General features: G+C 41.7%; 1 protein-coding gene across 1 annotated transcript; it reads left to right on the top strand.

Moving 5' to 3' along the window:
* Nucleotides 1-2301: 2301 nt before the first annotated feature.
* LOC112566031 (soma ferritin-like) lies at nt 2302-13381 on the top strand. Its single transcript, XM_025241957.1, has 6 exons — nt 2302-2535; nt 2931-3077; nt 3401-3526; nt 12212-12358; nt 12746-12871; nt 13107-13381. Exons 1-6 carry the CDS (start codon nt 2437-2439, stop codon nt 13242-13244), a joined length of 783 nt encoding a protein of 260 aa, XP_025097742.1. The 5' UTR covers nt 2302-2436; the 3' UTR covers nt 13245-13381.
* Nucleotides 13382-14257: the final 876 nt, after the last annotated feature.

Consider the following 14257-nt stretch of genomic DNA (forward strand, 5'->3'; position numbering starts at 1 on the left):
TTTCGGTTGGAAACCATTCCCTTTGTCTGACCTGGCTGCCTGGCTGCACGTGTGTCGTGTAAATCCTGGACAATGTGACAGCTGTGGAGTCTGGAGCTCTCTACTGTTTTCCTCACAGCCTCCTGGTCCCTTATCGATCTGTGATCGAGAAGTCTCAATAAATCAGTCAGTTTAACGACCCTCAGTCCATACGTTGGTGTCATGGTGCCAGCATAAAGAGCTCTCCCCCCGGAACACCTTGAAAATGGTTACAAATGGAGGACACACACGTGTACAAACAGAGAGATAGAGAAGGGGTTGGCAGGGCAATATTACAAGACTGTGACATGTCCGACTCCCGGATCCCAGTCAGTAAAATGTCAGTGTGAATATTCTGTTACTCTAAAAGGACTTTTACAAGAAATAAAAATGCAGGATACACATACCCACCCACCACACAAGCTGCGTGCGCACACGTGTGTCTGACACTTTGACACAGTCGGTTCACATCTCAATTAGAAGACCGTTTTGTTTTTGCTTAATAGTGCTAAACCAGTGGACCAGCCTACTAATTGTTTGCTTAATTAATGTTTACTTATTTACTTTACCGTCAGCCCGAGACTGATTTGTCACAGTCGACACTTGTGTAGGAAATCAATGACATCTGCTGGGCGACACTTAACAAGACACAGAAGGATCGATGTCCACACACACACACAAGTGAATATAATTTACAGAACAATTTAATGGTACATACTATGAATACTAGCCTCTTCCACACTTTTTCTCATTTCATAAGTTATACGAAACTTGCTTTTAAGGTCCAATGCCATATGACATGAAGTATAACTAAACTGGAGGCTATTGTTGCCTGGTGAAACTTTTATAGTGAGACGTGAAAAAAAGGTTTGTGTGATTCAATGAGAAGCTGTTTTCTTAATAAAAATTGGCTAAAAGGTGATATTTTTTTAACTACAATGAACGGAGTTCTTTGATGATTTACGAACACATACAGGCGTATAAGCTTTCAATTTCCTTTGATTCACAAAACAAAAGCCAACAACAAAATAAAAAAGAGACTGAAATGCCTTAATTATATTCTCATGTGTTCTAATGTTTCCTGTGACACTGCGTCCCCTTGGCCAAGTCAGCAGACAAAACCAGACCAACCTGTCACAATTATGAATCGCATGATACTGAGAGAGAGGTGGTAAATAAAAGTCAGGTGACATCCATGTAACTGTGGCACTCAACCCTTTATTGTACAAACCCCCGATGTTTCGGGCTCATGTTTTTAGTGAGAATATTTCTTGGATTTGTGCACTTGTGATATTACACACTTACATAGAAGTGTCCGGTTGTATCACATCTTCCTTGTGCCGTGTCATGTCACGACAAATCATACAAAGGATGACACAGCCTCTCTCTCACAACTCCATATTAAACTTATTGTGTCCGGGAGACGCTCCCCAACTCTTCATTTTGCTGTTCACTCTTCTTCCCCCCAGCATGTCCTTGGCTTAATTATCTTGTTTTCCAATTTGCTTTCTATCATTCCTCTCCATCCACTATCTCCAATTGTCTGCTAAGGCTTGAAAAGTGCGTTTTATCTTGAAAGAAAGTAAAAGTTGAGAATCACATTTCCTTCAAACCCTCTCCCTTCTTTAAAAATGAGTAACAATGGCTCAGCTGGAGGAGTGCTCACACGATGTGTTCATATTTTCCTACAAGAGTCGTTCCAACACTGTAAGTGATGTAACGTTACGTCACCTGTGAACATCAACACCAAACTGTCTTGGTTTGAAACTGGAACAAACATCGGACCTCCCACGTTTCAGCGTAGAAATACACTGGTAAACAGTTCATATCCATGTGGCACCAGTTAGGTCAAGGGTAAAACATCTTTTCCTATATTCTGTAGCAATCAGAACAATAAGTAAGCACAAAGCAAAAAAGAAAATTTTACCCTCGGTGTTTGCTAAGAGATAAGACAGAAAGAAAAAACATTTAACCAGCCATTGAAAAAGTAAAAATAACAAACTCTTATAGTTTAACGAAAGTATTTCTGATTTAATCAAAACTTATTAATGGTGCTGCACATTTCTTGGTTCGAGTTTTTAGTCACTTAGCATCGGAATGCTGATGATACTAACTTTCCCCAGTCTCTTTACATTCGTATGTCTCGGCAAAGACAGCTGAGTGACGGACACGCTGAACCCCAGCTTCCTTTTTTAACCCCGAGGAGTCTACTGCGCATGCGCTGAATAATTGACGAAACACCTTCTCTACTCTGTCGTGCCAGGGAACATACGAGCAACCGACACAAGTCCGACATTCTTCTTTCTTTTAGGACTTCATCAGTCGTCGTTTTCTTCGGATTTCTATCGACTGAGGTCCAGAAGACCGTCTGATTGCACCAAAGACAAAACTTTCGAACGTCCACTTCAACCGTCAAAGATGTCTCAGATCCGCCAGAACTACAACTCTGACAACGAGGAGGGTATCAACCGCCAAATCAACATGGAGCTTCATGCTAGCTATAGCTATTTGTCCATGGTAAGAAAAGCTACTTTTTAGGTTGTACAAGAAAGGTAGATTCTTGTCTTAATTGTCTAAACATTTAATATTATCTTACTTTCCAGAACATCTTCATCCTCCCTCCCACAGAAGGACAGGGAGGGAAATCCGCTCGTTGTGGAGCAAGTGGCTTTGAATCATACCATTCACTAGAATCATACCGAAGTTATATATCATGTTAGTTGTTGAGTGGACATTGCCTTTTCATTCTTCATACTTTTTTGAGCGTCCATATCGATACATGAAAATCGATCTCGTGTGAAAGTGTTTATTTGTACAGATGTGAAGAATCGTAAACATACTGCGTGCTGCAAGTCCGTATGTGGTCAAGGACTTGAACAGATACTAACATTTTCTAACTGGCAATTTTACAGGCCCACTACTTCGACCGTGACGATGTGGCTCTCAAAGGTTTGCACAAGTTCTTCAAGAAGATGTCTGACGAGGAACGAGAGCATGCCGAGAAGTTGATGGAGTTCCAGAACAAGCGAGGTGGCCGCATCGTGCTTCGGAACATTGGGGTAGCCATTTGTAGTGTCCTTGTAGTGTCTTTGTATATGTAGAGAATTTGTAATATTTTAAGATTCCTTTGTCAATTCATTTATTTGTTGCCTTTCATTCTAACTTACGGTAGGTTATTACATCAGCTCATGGGGTATCTGTTTTATATAAACAGAAGTTGAGACACAATTGATTCTAGGCACGTGCAGTATTAACGACCGTGATAACAGAACCACCTGGTGTGCCTAAAATATTAGGACAGGTCTGTTTTTAGCAGTGAACACTTTACTTCTTTAGATAATGAGTATACAATGGTCACCTGCCAATAGATTTTCACCTGCAGAAACCTGAGAAAGATGAGTGGGGAAGTGGACTAGACGCCATGCTGGTGGCCCTTAACCTGGAGAAAGCTGTAAACCAGTCTTTGCTGGATCTGCACAAAATCGCCAGTAAAAACAAGGATGGCCAGGTGAGTGTCGCAAACATTTAAAAAAATTAAATTGTTAATTTCGGGATGTTTTAAAATTCGAGCCATTTTCAGTCAAACCTTTTAGAGAAATACAATATTTGCGGGATTAGTCTGCTTGTTGACTGGCTTCATATGAAAACAGTTTTAATATGAAAACACCTAAATTTTTGTGACAGATGACCAACTTTTTGGAGAATGAGTTCCTGCATGAACAAGTCAACTCAATGAAGGAGATTGGTGACCACATCGCCAACCTCAGGCGTGTGGGCCCTGGGCTAGGAGAGTACCTGTTTGACAAGAAGAGCCTGGAGTAACCTGTCAACAACCACACGGGGATGTAACTGCCACATGGATGGCCAACAGATTAAAGCAAGAATGAGTGGAGACACTCCATGGGTACTACAAGCATTGCTGTCATGTTTATTTCTTGCATTTCATCCCCGCCCGTCCCTCTTTACATTTCTATTTTATTCTTTGATTAATTAAAATATTACACATCTTTCGATGATCAGCTAAAAGTGTCTGTCGGCTTACAATCACGACACTCGCCATCACACAGTTGTAGTCGGGTGACAGGTGACAGCCTGTGTGTTGTGTGACACTATTTCCTCACTAACCGTCAATCCTCTCATAATCAGTCGCCGAGACCTGTCATGCATGTCTATGATGAAACTAGGCCAACAAATGAATGCGGCAAACACATAAATGCGCCCACACTCAAAAAAAAAAAAAAAAGCTGGCAGCTGCAAATTTTGAACAACGGCTTCTGTTGTGTAGGAATCTGGGCGACGAGTGAATGAGATTGCAACACATCAACACTTGCTGAATCATTGCTGTTTGGAAAACCAAAGTCCGAGTTGAGTGTATACTCGGGACATTGGTAGCAGTGGACTGTCACCCCTTGCTGACATGCTGACCTCTGCCCTGACTTACGAAACCAGTCAATGCCAAAGCCCAAAGGTCATCTACTGATTCTTCCGCTGTAGACTTGCAGTACAAACATGTAGTTCTTTCACTCGATCACACAATGGAAGCCTGCACTAGTGTCAGTCTAGAACCGGTCTGAGCATGTTTCTGTTCATTTCGGACACTAATAATTTGCGAGTTTTATTTGTGTCTCGTGTTTTGGCCTGACGAGAGTCCATGGTGTTCGTGAGTCGTTGTCACAATCTTTCTCACTATAGGAAGACAGGAACAGGAAGACAGGAAACCAGAATAAAAGAAAAAAAAATCTGCTCAAAGCAATAGCGATCACCGATCTGAAAAAAATAAAAGTAAAGGTCGTCTGGTATTTGAGGACGTCACGTGTCCAAGTCATGTCACACGACTCGTCAGAAAAGAAACGTCACACCTACCACACAATGCAGGGTAGGAGATACCGGGGTGGGAAGTGACCAGGCAGACGATGCAACACGATGAGACAGAGGGGACAAGGGACATAAAGGGCTGGGGGAGTAAAATAAGATCATGGAAACAAGGAAGTTTCAATCAAAATTTTCACTGGGTACTTCCTCTGTGTTCTTGTCTAATTCTACTAGGTCATAAATAACTCCTTGCACTTGAGAAATGTCTTCCTCCCCGAAAGACGAAAACATCTATCGACAGAAATATTAACGATAATTTTCACAATGATGTAAATATTTTTTTTCTGAGTTTTCATGAACTCGATGTATAGACTACCATCAGTCTTCCCTATACTGATACATGTATATGTTACAACAGTGATGACCTCTCACCTTAATTTGTGATGAGGGAATCACCTCCGGCCAAGTAAGGTCTGTGTGTGAGTGTGTGTATATCTGTGAGTAAGTGTGCATGTGTGTGTGTGCTGCAGACATTGACGGGGAGGAATCAATATTGCGTCAGCTGCCAACGCCGCAAACTATCCTCCACCAACCCAGTACTGCGCTCCACCTATCATGTTCTCCTTCTTACACCTTTTTCTCGTGTGTGCAAGCGTAACAATGAACATGCAACATCAAGTATGCAAACGCACAAGCCGTATTGAAATAAATGTACAACCACAATATATAATGACTGTTCGCGTGATGCAGTTTGCTTTCTGTACGATGCAGACGACGAAATGCTTGTTTCATCTGATATATTATTTTTTTCTTCATGATACAAGTCGAGATGTTAACAGGGTGCTTGTCATTGTGTGACATCAGTTGGTGGTCACGACCAATGACAATTAGTAAAGAGTAAAACAACAACAAACAAACAAACGGTGGAGTTGCGAAGGGACTGCTGCTGATATACTTAAGAGCTTCCAAGTCACAAGCACACGCCAACGCCCTTTTAATTAATTCAAATGAGAAAATCAGTAACTGCCGGCTTTCATTTCCTCTCGGCTTAACGGCAAAGAGAACATGACATCCTGTCGACCAGTTCACCACCCTGCAACGATCAAAGTGACATCCTGTCAGTTTCACAGCCCTCCAACCAAAGCGACGTTCTGTCAGTTTCACCACCCTGCAGCCAAAGTAACAGTCTATGCTGTCAGTTTCACCACCCTGCAACGATCAAAGTGACATGCTGTCAGTTTCACCACCCTGCAGCCAATGTGACATTCTATTCTGTCAGTTTCACCACCCTGCAACAATCAGTGACATGCTGTCAGTTTCATCATCCTACTGCGTTTTATTATTCACTACACTCTATTCAGGTCGTCTGTGGCGGTAGGTTGTGGCTTTGTCAGTGCACGTGAACCGGTTCGTCAGAAGAGCATTTGTCGGGTAGCTTTATGCACACACACCCCCTCCCGGGCTTGTTATGTAACAGGTCTAGCTGGTGACCTTTTGACCTGGGACGACGACCTCTGACACTGTGTTCCGCGTGAATCTTGTGGTCAGCCACATAATCTGTGACCTGCAAACAGCCTTTGTCACCACATGATGAGAACTCCAGCCCTGTTTATTGCCAAGGGTTTAATGCTAAAGGGAAACAATATTTTTTTTTAATTGGTGGAGAGAGGGAGAGGGCGGGTGATGTGCTATGGAGTGGTGCAGATGAAATAATAATATACAGTGACTGGCTCTGTGAGTGGCACAGACAAAGCGAAGAGTGATCGAAAGGTCGAGATTGTATAACTGCACTACAAAGCCGGTAGAGTACATATGTCGGTCCCCGGGTAGAAGCTGATCATGTCATGTCGAATGTTGCACAGAGTCCGGGTCAAATGGCTGTCCTCGTAAAACTTACTTTTAACGTCTGTTAACGTCTGTCATACTTCGGAAAGGCTTGTGAAGGGGAAGGGGACATAATTTTATTTACCACAGAATGTAGTGATGGGAGGGTGGGCGGGGTCAACTTCTGGACACGGTGACCTACCTGCAGGTTACTAGACTTCAGAAGATGGGATCTTTACCTTGGATCACAGGCTGAGGTGCCATAAAACTTCGCGGAAAAAGCTCTGTGAAGAATATTAACATAGACACGTGACATTCAGATTTACTATCAGCTCGCTACTTGTCTGCACATTAATATGCAATGAAATTAATATGCAATCTCTCATATTTTATAATGCACGCACTTGATTATGGTCACTAAGAATATTTTTTTATGGGTTTAATGTTCGCCATATTTACAATGCTGCAGACTAATCATGTGATCAACAGTCTGCTGTTCAGGCTTAGTAACATTTCTCGAATATCTTATTTCCAACTCCTTTCCTTTTAAGTTTTTTTTTTTTTTTTTTTTTTTTTTTTTTTTTTTTGTAAGTACGGAATGGCCTGTCAGGAGAGAAGGAGAAACTCTCAATATAGCCTGGGGCCGTGACTACGAAGAGAGAAAAAATCTTTGCCCAGCCGGGAAATGAAATAATTGATGACAGTCACATCCGTTTCATTGACAAAAAACTATTTCCAGAGTCTGTGGATGTTGATTTACCCGAGGGCCCGTGGTTAAAAAGTAATGGCAGACATGTTGTTTTGTTGCTACAATAATGATTTGTAGCATAATTTACTTGTCTACACTCCGCCGATCAAAGCCCAGTATCCAGGAGGGGATCTCTGTAAAGTTTCTACAATTCTGGCTTGTTTTGTATAGTCTAGAATTTTCTGTATGTTATCTCCGTGTTTCACCCTTCCTGTCCCAGGAGATCAGTTTCTATTTATATCCGAGTTTTGATTTCAGGGATGAGTGAAAGTAGTTTTATCACAACTGTGGCCCAAGAGGTTGTTTACCGAATGACTTTGTCACGTGATTCATTGAGGACATTGCACTCTTTGTACTAGTCTATCACGAGTTGATGAACAGACAATAAGTACAACTATGGCAGCAACAGAGTGACATCAGCTAACAAAGCAGATCCGGGCACTACTTCAGGGTCTGTCACAATAGCGAAATAAATGACATTTCAGGGCTTCTGCTTACGCAAAAAATTGCGTACAGTACGCATTAAAAGTTCAGAGGACCCCTTCAATTTTCGTCGATGGGGTCCCATTCAAAGTTGGGCGAAGAACAGGGACCCCTTAAAAATCTGAAGAAGGGGTCCCTGGGACCCAAAGAATTTAGCCTTAATCATGGATCTTGAGTGGTTCTGAATCTCAACTTACATTGGACATCATGTACATGACAACATATTCTTAACATCTCCAACAAACTTTGCTGCACAGTGCAGGTGGACTAACAACTTCTCGCAAGTAAAATCTCCGACCTCATAAAACATGCAGTCCATACTGTATGCATGAGCTGTGTTCATCGGTGTACTGTGTAAGTTCACCAACAAAAACGGATGTTGTACAATCTGGCAGGAGGCCAGTTCCCAGCAAAGCCACTGCCACGAAAAATACCTTGAAAGAATTAGTGCTTTTTGTTGCTTTTCTATGGTTTACAAAACTAGACACCCAGTCGCCCGTTGGTGTCATGGCGCCTCAATGCAGCGCCAATCAGTCGACATCTGACTCACTCAATTCAGCTTTGCTAACATCTTTTTTGTGTATTTTTTGCTGAAGAGTACCGCATCACTGCACACACTTCCAACTAACTGCTGTTGTAAGCTTTTTCTGTTTACTTTACCCTGTGAAGCCGAGCGTGACTTCAATCAATGCATGCAGTCTGCTGGGCGACATTTGAATGAGACCCCAAACACGAACATCAGTGAACACAATTCACAGAGCAATTTGATGATAACTGTGAAACATTGCGAGCTTTGCGTGCTAGTGCTATAAATTGATTTCTCCATCAACTTATTGATTTACATTTTGTTATTTTGCCCCAGATTGTTTCTATTTTAAACCACGAGCATGGGTTGTCATTTTGTTGATGACAGTAGACGGTCGTTACTACAGTGCGATAAATGATGAACGAACCTCAAACTCCCATTGTGTAGCAGGAAACAAATTGTGATCAACTTCCCCAATCCATTTGTCGTTTTTGATAAGGAATATGAAAGTTTCCTTTGTGCTCCAATGTCATGTGACATGAAGATAAAATTTAAAATAAACTGAACAGCTTTTGTGACACATTGGAAACTTTATCATGAGACATGAAAATGAGTTATTGTGAAACTCTTTTTAAGCAGTCTTTTAGACTACGGTGGTGTGGAGACATTTTGCTAGAACGAATTTTTTAATAATTTCATGATTTACAGAAACACATAGCTTAAGAGGTTTTAGTTTGTGCTTACAAGTGTCATTAATCTACAAAAACAAACAAATGAAACCCCCCGAAAACGAGATGCCATTATTATATTCTCTCACGGTCTGATGTTTCTTGTCAATCTGTGTTTCCTTGGTGAAGTCAGGAAAGAAACTGGATGAAACCAGATCAGCCTGTCAAAATATGACACATATGAGATGGAGAGCGAGTAGACCTATTAAAGTCACGTGACATCCATGTAGATGTGGTACTGAAACCCTTCACGCGCAAACGATGTTTCGGGCTACTGTTCCAGTGAGGATATTTGCTGGAATTGTGGACTAATATTAGATCACTTACATAGACTTACCCGGTTGTAGCACATCTTCCTCGTAAGTATCATGTCAGGATGAGTCGAGGCAGTCAGACAAATGATGACACAATTCTCGTGTTTGTCCACATGTTAACCTTAGCTTGATGTGTCCGGGAGACACTCCCCACTCTTCCATTTGTTGCTCACTCAACACCCCGCCCCACCATCCTTCCCTCTTTCCTCGTCTTTGGCTGAATGATCCTGTTTCTAGGTTGTCTCCACCATTTCTACCCATCTCTCATTGCTTGAGAAGATGAGAAAAGTGCTTTTTGCCTTGAAAGAAGGTAAAAGTGTATGATTGTGTTTCCCTAAAATTCGGCCCATCCCCCTAAAACATGTGACAATGACTCGTGTGTATGTATGTTCACACAACGTGTTCATATTTACAAACAAAAGTAGTTTTAACAGCTTGTGTGTCGTGTTGTTATGTCAGCTCTCGAACATTGGCCCTCTCCTGACTTGTTCTGAAGTTGTCAAGCGTTCAGCTGCTACACTGGGGAATATTTCCCCTTCATGTAGCACCAGATAGTCACCTCTATAGCCACGAAAGCGATAAGAACATAATTCCCCTAATACAATGCAAACAAGATAAAGCTTACTTCAGCCTTTGCTGAGAGATAAGGACCACTGAAGGCAGAAAAATAAGAAAAATTCAAAGACGGTTAAATCTATTGCAAAAAAAAAAAAAAAAAAAACACACCCCATGTTAAGCATTTGTGATTTGATTAGGACTAATTAATGGTGCTGCATTGCCGAGTAAAAAGCATTAATAAGTCATTTCTTATTTAACCTTTCTTTTTTTTAAAAAATTCAGGTTGCTGAGCAGAAAAGAGGAAACACCATCCATGGCCTGCTGTCATGCTGAGTTCGTCAACATGTAACGCACACACATCGCCGTTTTGCACGTGGCGATCGAGATGTGTGAGGGGCTGAAAAATAAATGCAAACATTTTACCAGAACATCGTCCACTCTGCCCTGCACTAGACACCACCAGCGGGGCTTGGCGCGCGTGATAAGCGAGCGAAAACACGCCACCGCTGACTGACCTGAAGTGGTTCGAAAGGGAAAAATGTAGGCGAGCTCTTCCACTCGGTAATTACCATGCGCCACGTGACTGGTCCATGACGTCACGCCACTAGTCGTATATAAAGGCGGCCAGCCTTGGCAGTGTAGTTGTCGTTTGCTTTGCTGCGTCAGGGAACGTACGGGCAGCCGACACAAGTCCGCCATTTTTTTCTACTAGTGCCATCTGTAACAAGTTCTTTTACTTCGGATTTCCATCGTCTGAGGTCCAACAAAACCGTCTGATCGCATCAACAACCGGCTGGAAAGAAGCTTCAAGCGTCCATTCAACTGTCAAAGATGTCTCAGGTCCGCCAGAACTACCACTCGGAGAGCGAGGCAGGCATCAACCGCCAAATCAACATGGAGCTGTATGCCAGCTATTGCTACTTGTCCATGGTGAGTATTTTTAGCTCGGATCAACAAACAACTTTTTAGCTTGTATTTTTTTTTCTCCAGTTTCTTAACAGCATAAACACTGTAGGATCTTATAATACCGCTTGAGGTGTTGGATTGTCTTACATTAGGAACCTGCTGGCATCAGATACAACCTGTAGAAATCATTATTTAACTGTATGTCTTACCGTCCGTAAGTTTCATTAAAAATATGAAATTGTGGATATCTTGAAATCACATGACATTAAGTACAGACTAAGCGCTTTAAATATTTCAAGAGACTTGAATCTTGAGTACACTTTCATTTTAGGAAAATTCTCATTTTCTCAGGTGTTTTCCAATAAAATCTCTTCCAAGAGCTTTGCCACTTAACATAAAAAATTACTGCTGCTCAAAAAGCCGGACTAGAAGAACGTCAATAAAAATAAATTTTCGCATTGAGTAAGCAAAAAAAAAAAAAAATCTGTAGTAAACTCGTTTATCATGCAGCAACAAATATTCGATTATATATACTCGGACGTGGCATGAATGCAAATGTCTCGAGGTCGGCAGACCATGACAAAAGCTGTCGTCTGCCAGCGGTAAGGCGGTCGAGTGCGCGGGGCTTGGCGTGCAAGCTGTTGGAAAGGCTTAGCTATAAATAGCTTTGCTAAAGCTCTCGGGAAATTTGCTGGTAAAACTCTTAACCACACTCTTAGAAGTTTTTTTTTTTAAATCTCGACTGCAGTAAACTTAGTGCATGTCCCAGCGAAAGCAGATTGCAATGATCGACTTCACTAGATTCTGGGACTGCAAGGAAGTGTTGGGGGAAGAGGAAGTTTTGAATAGCGTTTGCTTTCCGCCCTAAAATAAAACTCAAAATGGTCCTTGAGGAAGTTTTCTTGAATATAGCCTCAAAGAGTAAAAACTTTTGCTAGATGAAATATGTTGCAATCTGCTTCCATCCCCTGACGATCCTTTACAGTCTAGGGGAGTGTTTCGTAAGGGACAAAAAAGCGACTGGTCTCGTGAAATCTCGTTACGGTATTGAGAGTGGATTTGGGATTGTAGCATTCATGTCGCTAGTATGATACAGACATGACATAGCGTGTCACACACTTGGGGAAGGTGTGGTGGATCTCCCGTCATCAATCTGTCGGCACTCTCATTCCTGTGTTATTCGGAGCTTCCATGTTGGCAAAATCGATATTAAAAAAAACAAAAAAAACTCAAAACTCTCAAACATACCGACTTCTGTTAGCCCACGTGAAACCTCCCAATTACTATTTTGTAGGCCTACTACTTCGACCGTGACGATGTAGCTCTGAAAGGCTTCCACAAGTACTTCAAGAAGATGTCTGACGAGGAACGCGAGCATGCCGAGAAGCTGATGGAGTTCCAGAACAAGCGTGGAGGCCGCATCGTGCTTCAAGACGTTAAGGTAGCCATGGGTTTCCTTGTCTTGTCTTTCTTTGAGCAACAGAGTACATTTAAGACACTTGTTTGAAGGTTGAACAAAAATTTGTCACACTAGTTGTTTACTATAAGTTGTATGTGGCAACGAAACATTTTGCAAGTCATCATTCAGCCTTTTTATGCTAGCTTTGGAGAGCATATTACAGAAGCCCTCGTGTATGTTTTGAATTAGAAGATGGACAAAACTCATTCTAAGCACGATTGTGCGGTACTAGCGATCGTTCGTGATAATGGAATAGAACCACCTGGTGGTGACCTGATATCAGGACGGGACATTTTTAGCAGTGAATATTTTACTTCGTTAGTTCATGAGTTTAAAATGATTCAATACTAATAAATTCGTACTTAACAGAAACCAGACAGAGATGAGTGGGGAACTGGATTAGACGCCATGCAGGTGGCGCTTTCTCTGGAGAAAAGCGTGAACCAGGCTTTGCTGGACCTGCACGAAGTCGCCAGCAACCACAAGGACGCCCAGGTGAGTCAATAAATTCTTCGAACCATTTCGTTAATCGTCTGTTTCGAAATGAGGTACATTTCTCTTTGTGAAGTACATTGCATGGGCAGAAACATTTTTATTTGTTGTGTTGAGTGAACTATCTTCACATTCTTGCCCACTCAGTATCTGAAGTTTCCTAGTCATGGCATCTTGCCTTTGAATTTTTCACGAAATCAGTCTTTATCTGTAAATTTTTTTGTTTTTGTTTTGACAGATGACTGACTTCTTGGAGGGCGAGTTCCTTCAGGAACAAGTCAAGTCGATCAAGGAGCTTGGCGATCACATCACCAACCTCAAACGTGTGGGCCCTGGCCTTGGCGAGTACATGTTCGACAAGGAAACCCTGGAGTGAGCTGTCGACCCTGCAGCGACACAGGGGACGTAACTGCGACATGGCTGTCCAGCAGAGTAGAGCAAGAGTTCCCCCGCACACTCAGTCTCCAAAATTGCTTCACGAATGCAAAATTTCTGCTTGACCCAAGTTTTCCCTGCCGATTTTTGATTTGATCAGACTGTCAAATTTTTTTTTTTAATCAAATTCCTTTCAAGATAAAAAAAATCATGAAACGTTGAAGCAAATAAAGTTTAGATGCACAAATGTGGTGGTTGTTTCGTGAATGTAATTGGCTGACGATTGTTTCCTTTTCGAGTAATGTAAGCTGCGTTCTTGTTTGTTTGTTTTTTATTTTGTTTAGTTTTTTTTTTTTTTTTTTGGCAACGTTACACGTTAAAGGCATGCTGTAAGGAGCACATGCTTTATCCATAACGGGTTCCGGACATTAAAAAAATCTCCCACTTCAACACTAAATACTTGATGCTGAGTGAATAGATACGAATATTGATGCTTGTTGCATTTCTTCAAATTCTTTTACGTCTAAGCAAACGGCCACTCCCCCCCCCATCCCCACCCACATGTTGAAGTCGCAAAGCAAAGCCGCCCCTATACCACCTTCCCAACATCACATACGCACACCTTTTCGTTTTGATACTATGCAGGTATTATCTTCGAATGTGATAAAAAGCATTGGGCAACTTAAGAATCATTACAAATATCTGCAGTCTGTTTTTGACATACCATTTCTCAAAAGAAAACTGCTCCTATCTTGGATTCTTGCCCTTGTCTTACGAGATGATTTCTACGAACTTTTCCCCAAGATAGCTGGGTAAGAAAATGTAAACCTGTCATCTCCCACTCCACTAATGAGAGGAATCGGGAGGCAAGATGCGGTGGTAGTCAAAACAAAACTTCATCGTACATACTAGTGTAACACAAACCCGCGCACATACTTCAAATCCAACAAAAAACATGTTTTTGCTACTACGTTTTTTATTTATGATCACAGTACATAACAATCAAATGTTATC

This window comes from Pomacea canaliculata, linkage group LG6 (assembly GCF_003073045.1).
Source record: "Pomacea canaliculata isolate SZHN2017 linkage group LG6, ASM307304v1, whole genome shotgun sequence".
NCBI lineage: Eukaryota > Metazoa > Mollusca > Gastropoda > Architaenioglossa > Ampullariidae > Pomacea > Pomacea canaliculata.

Excerpts from the sequence above, each read along its gene's own strand:
- LOC112566031 (XM_025241957.1), top strand. The coding sequence starts at position 2,437 with ATGTCTCAGATCCGCCAGAACTACAACTCTGACAACGAGGAGGGTATC. Across the intron at positions 12,359-12,745 it reads TCGTGCTTCAAGACGTTAAG|AAACCAGACAGAGATGAGTG; the intron begins GTAGCCATGGGT and ends CGTACTTAACAG. Across the intron at positions 12,872-13,106 it reads GCAACCACAAGGACGCCCAG|ATGACTGACTTCTTGGAGGG; the intron begins GTGAGTCAATAA and ends TTGTTTTGACAG.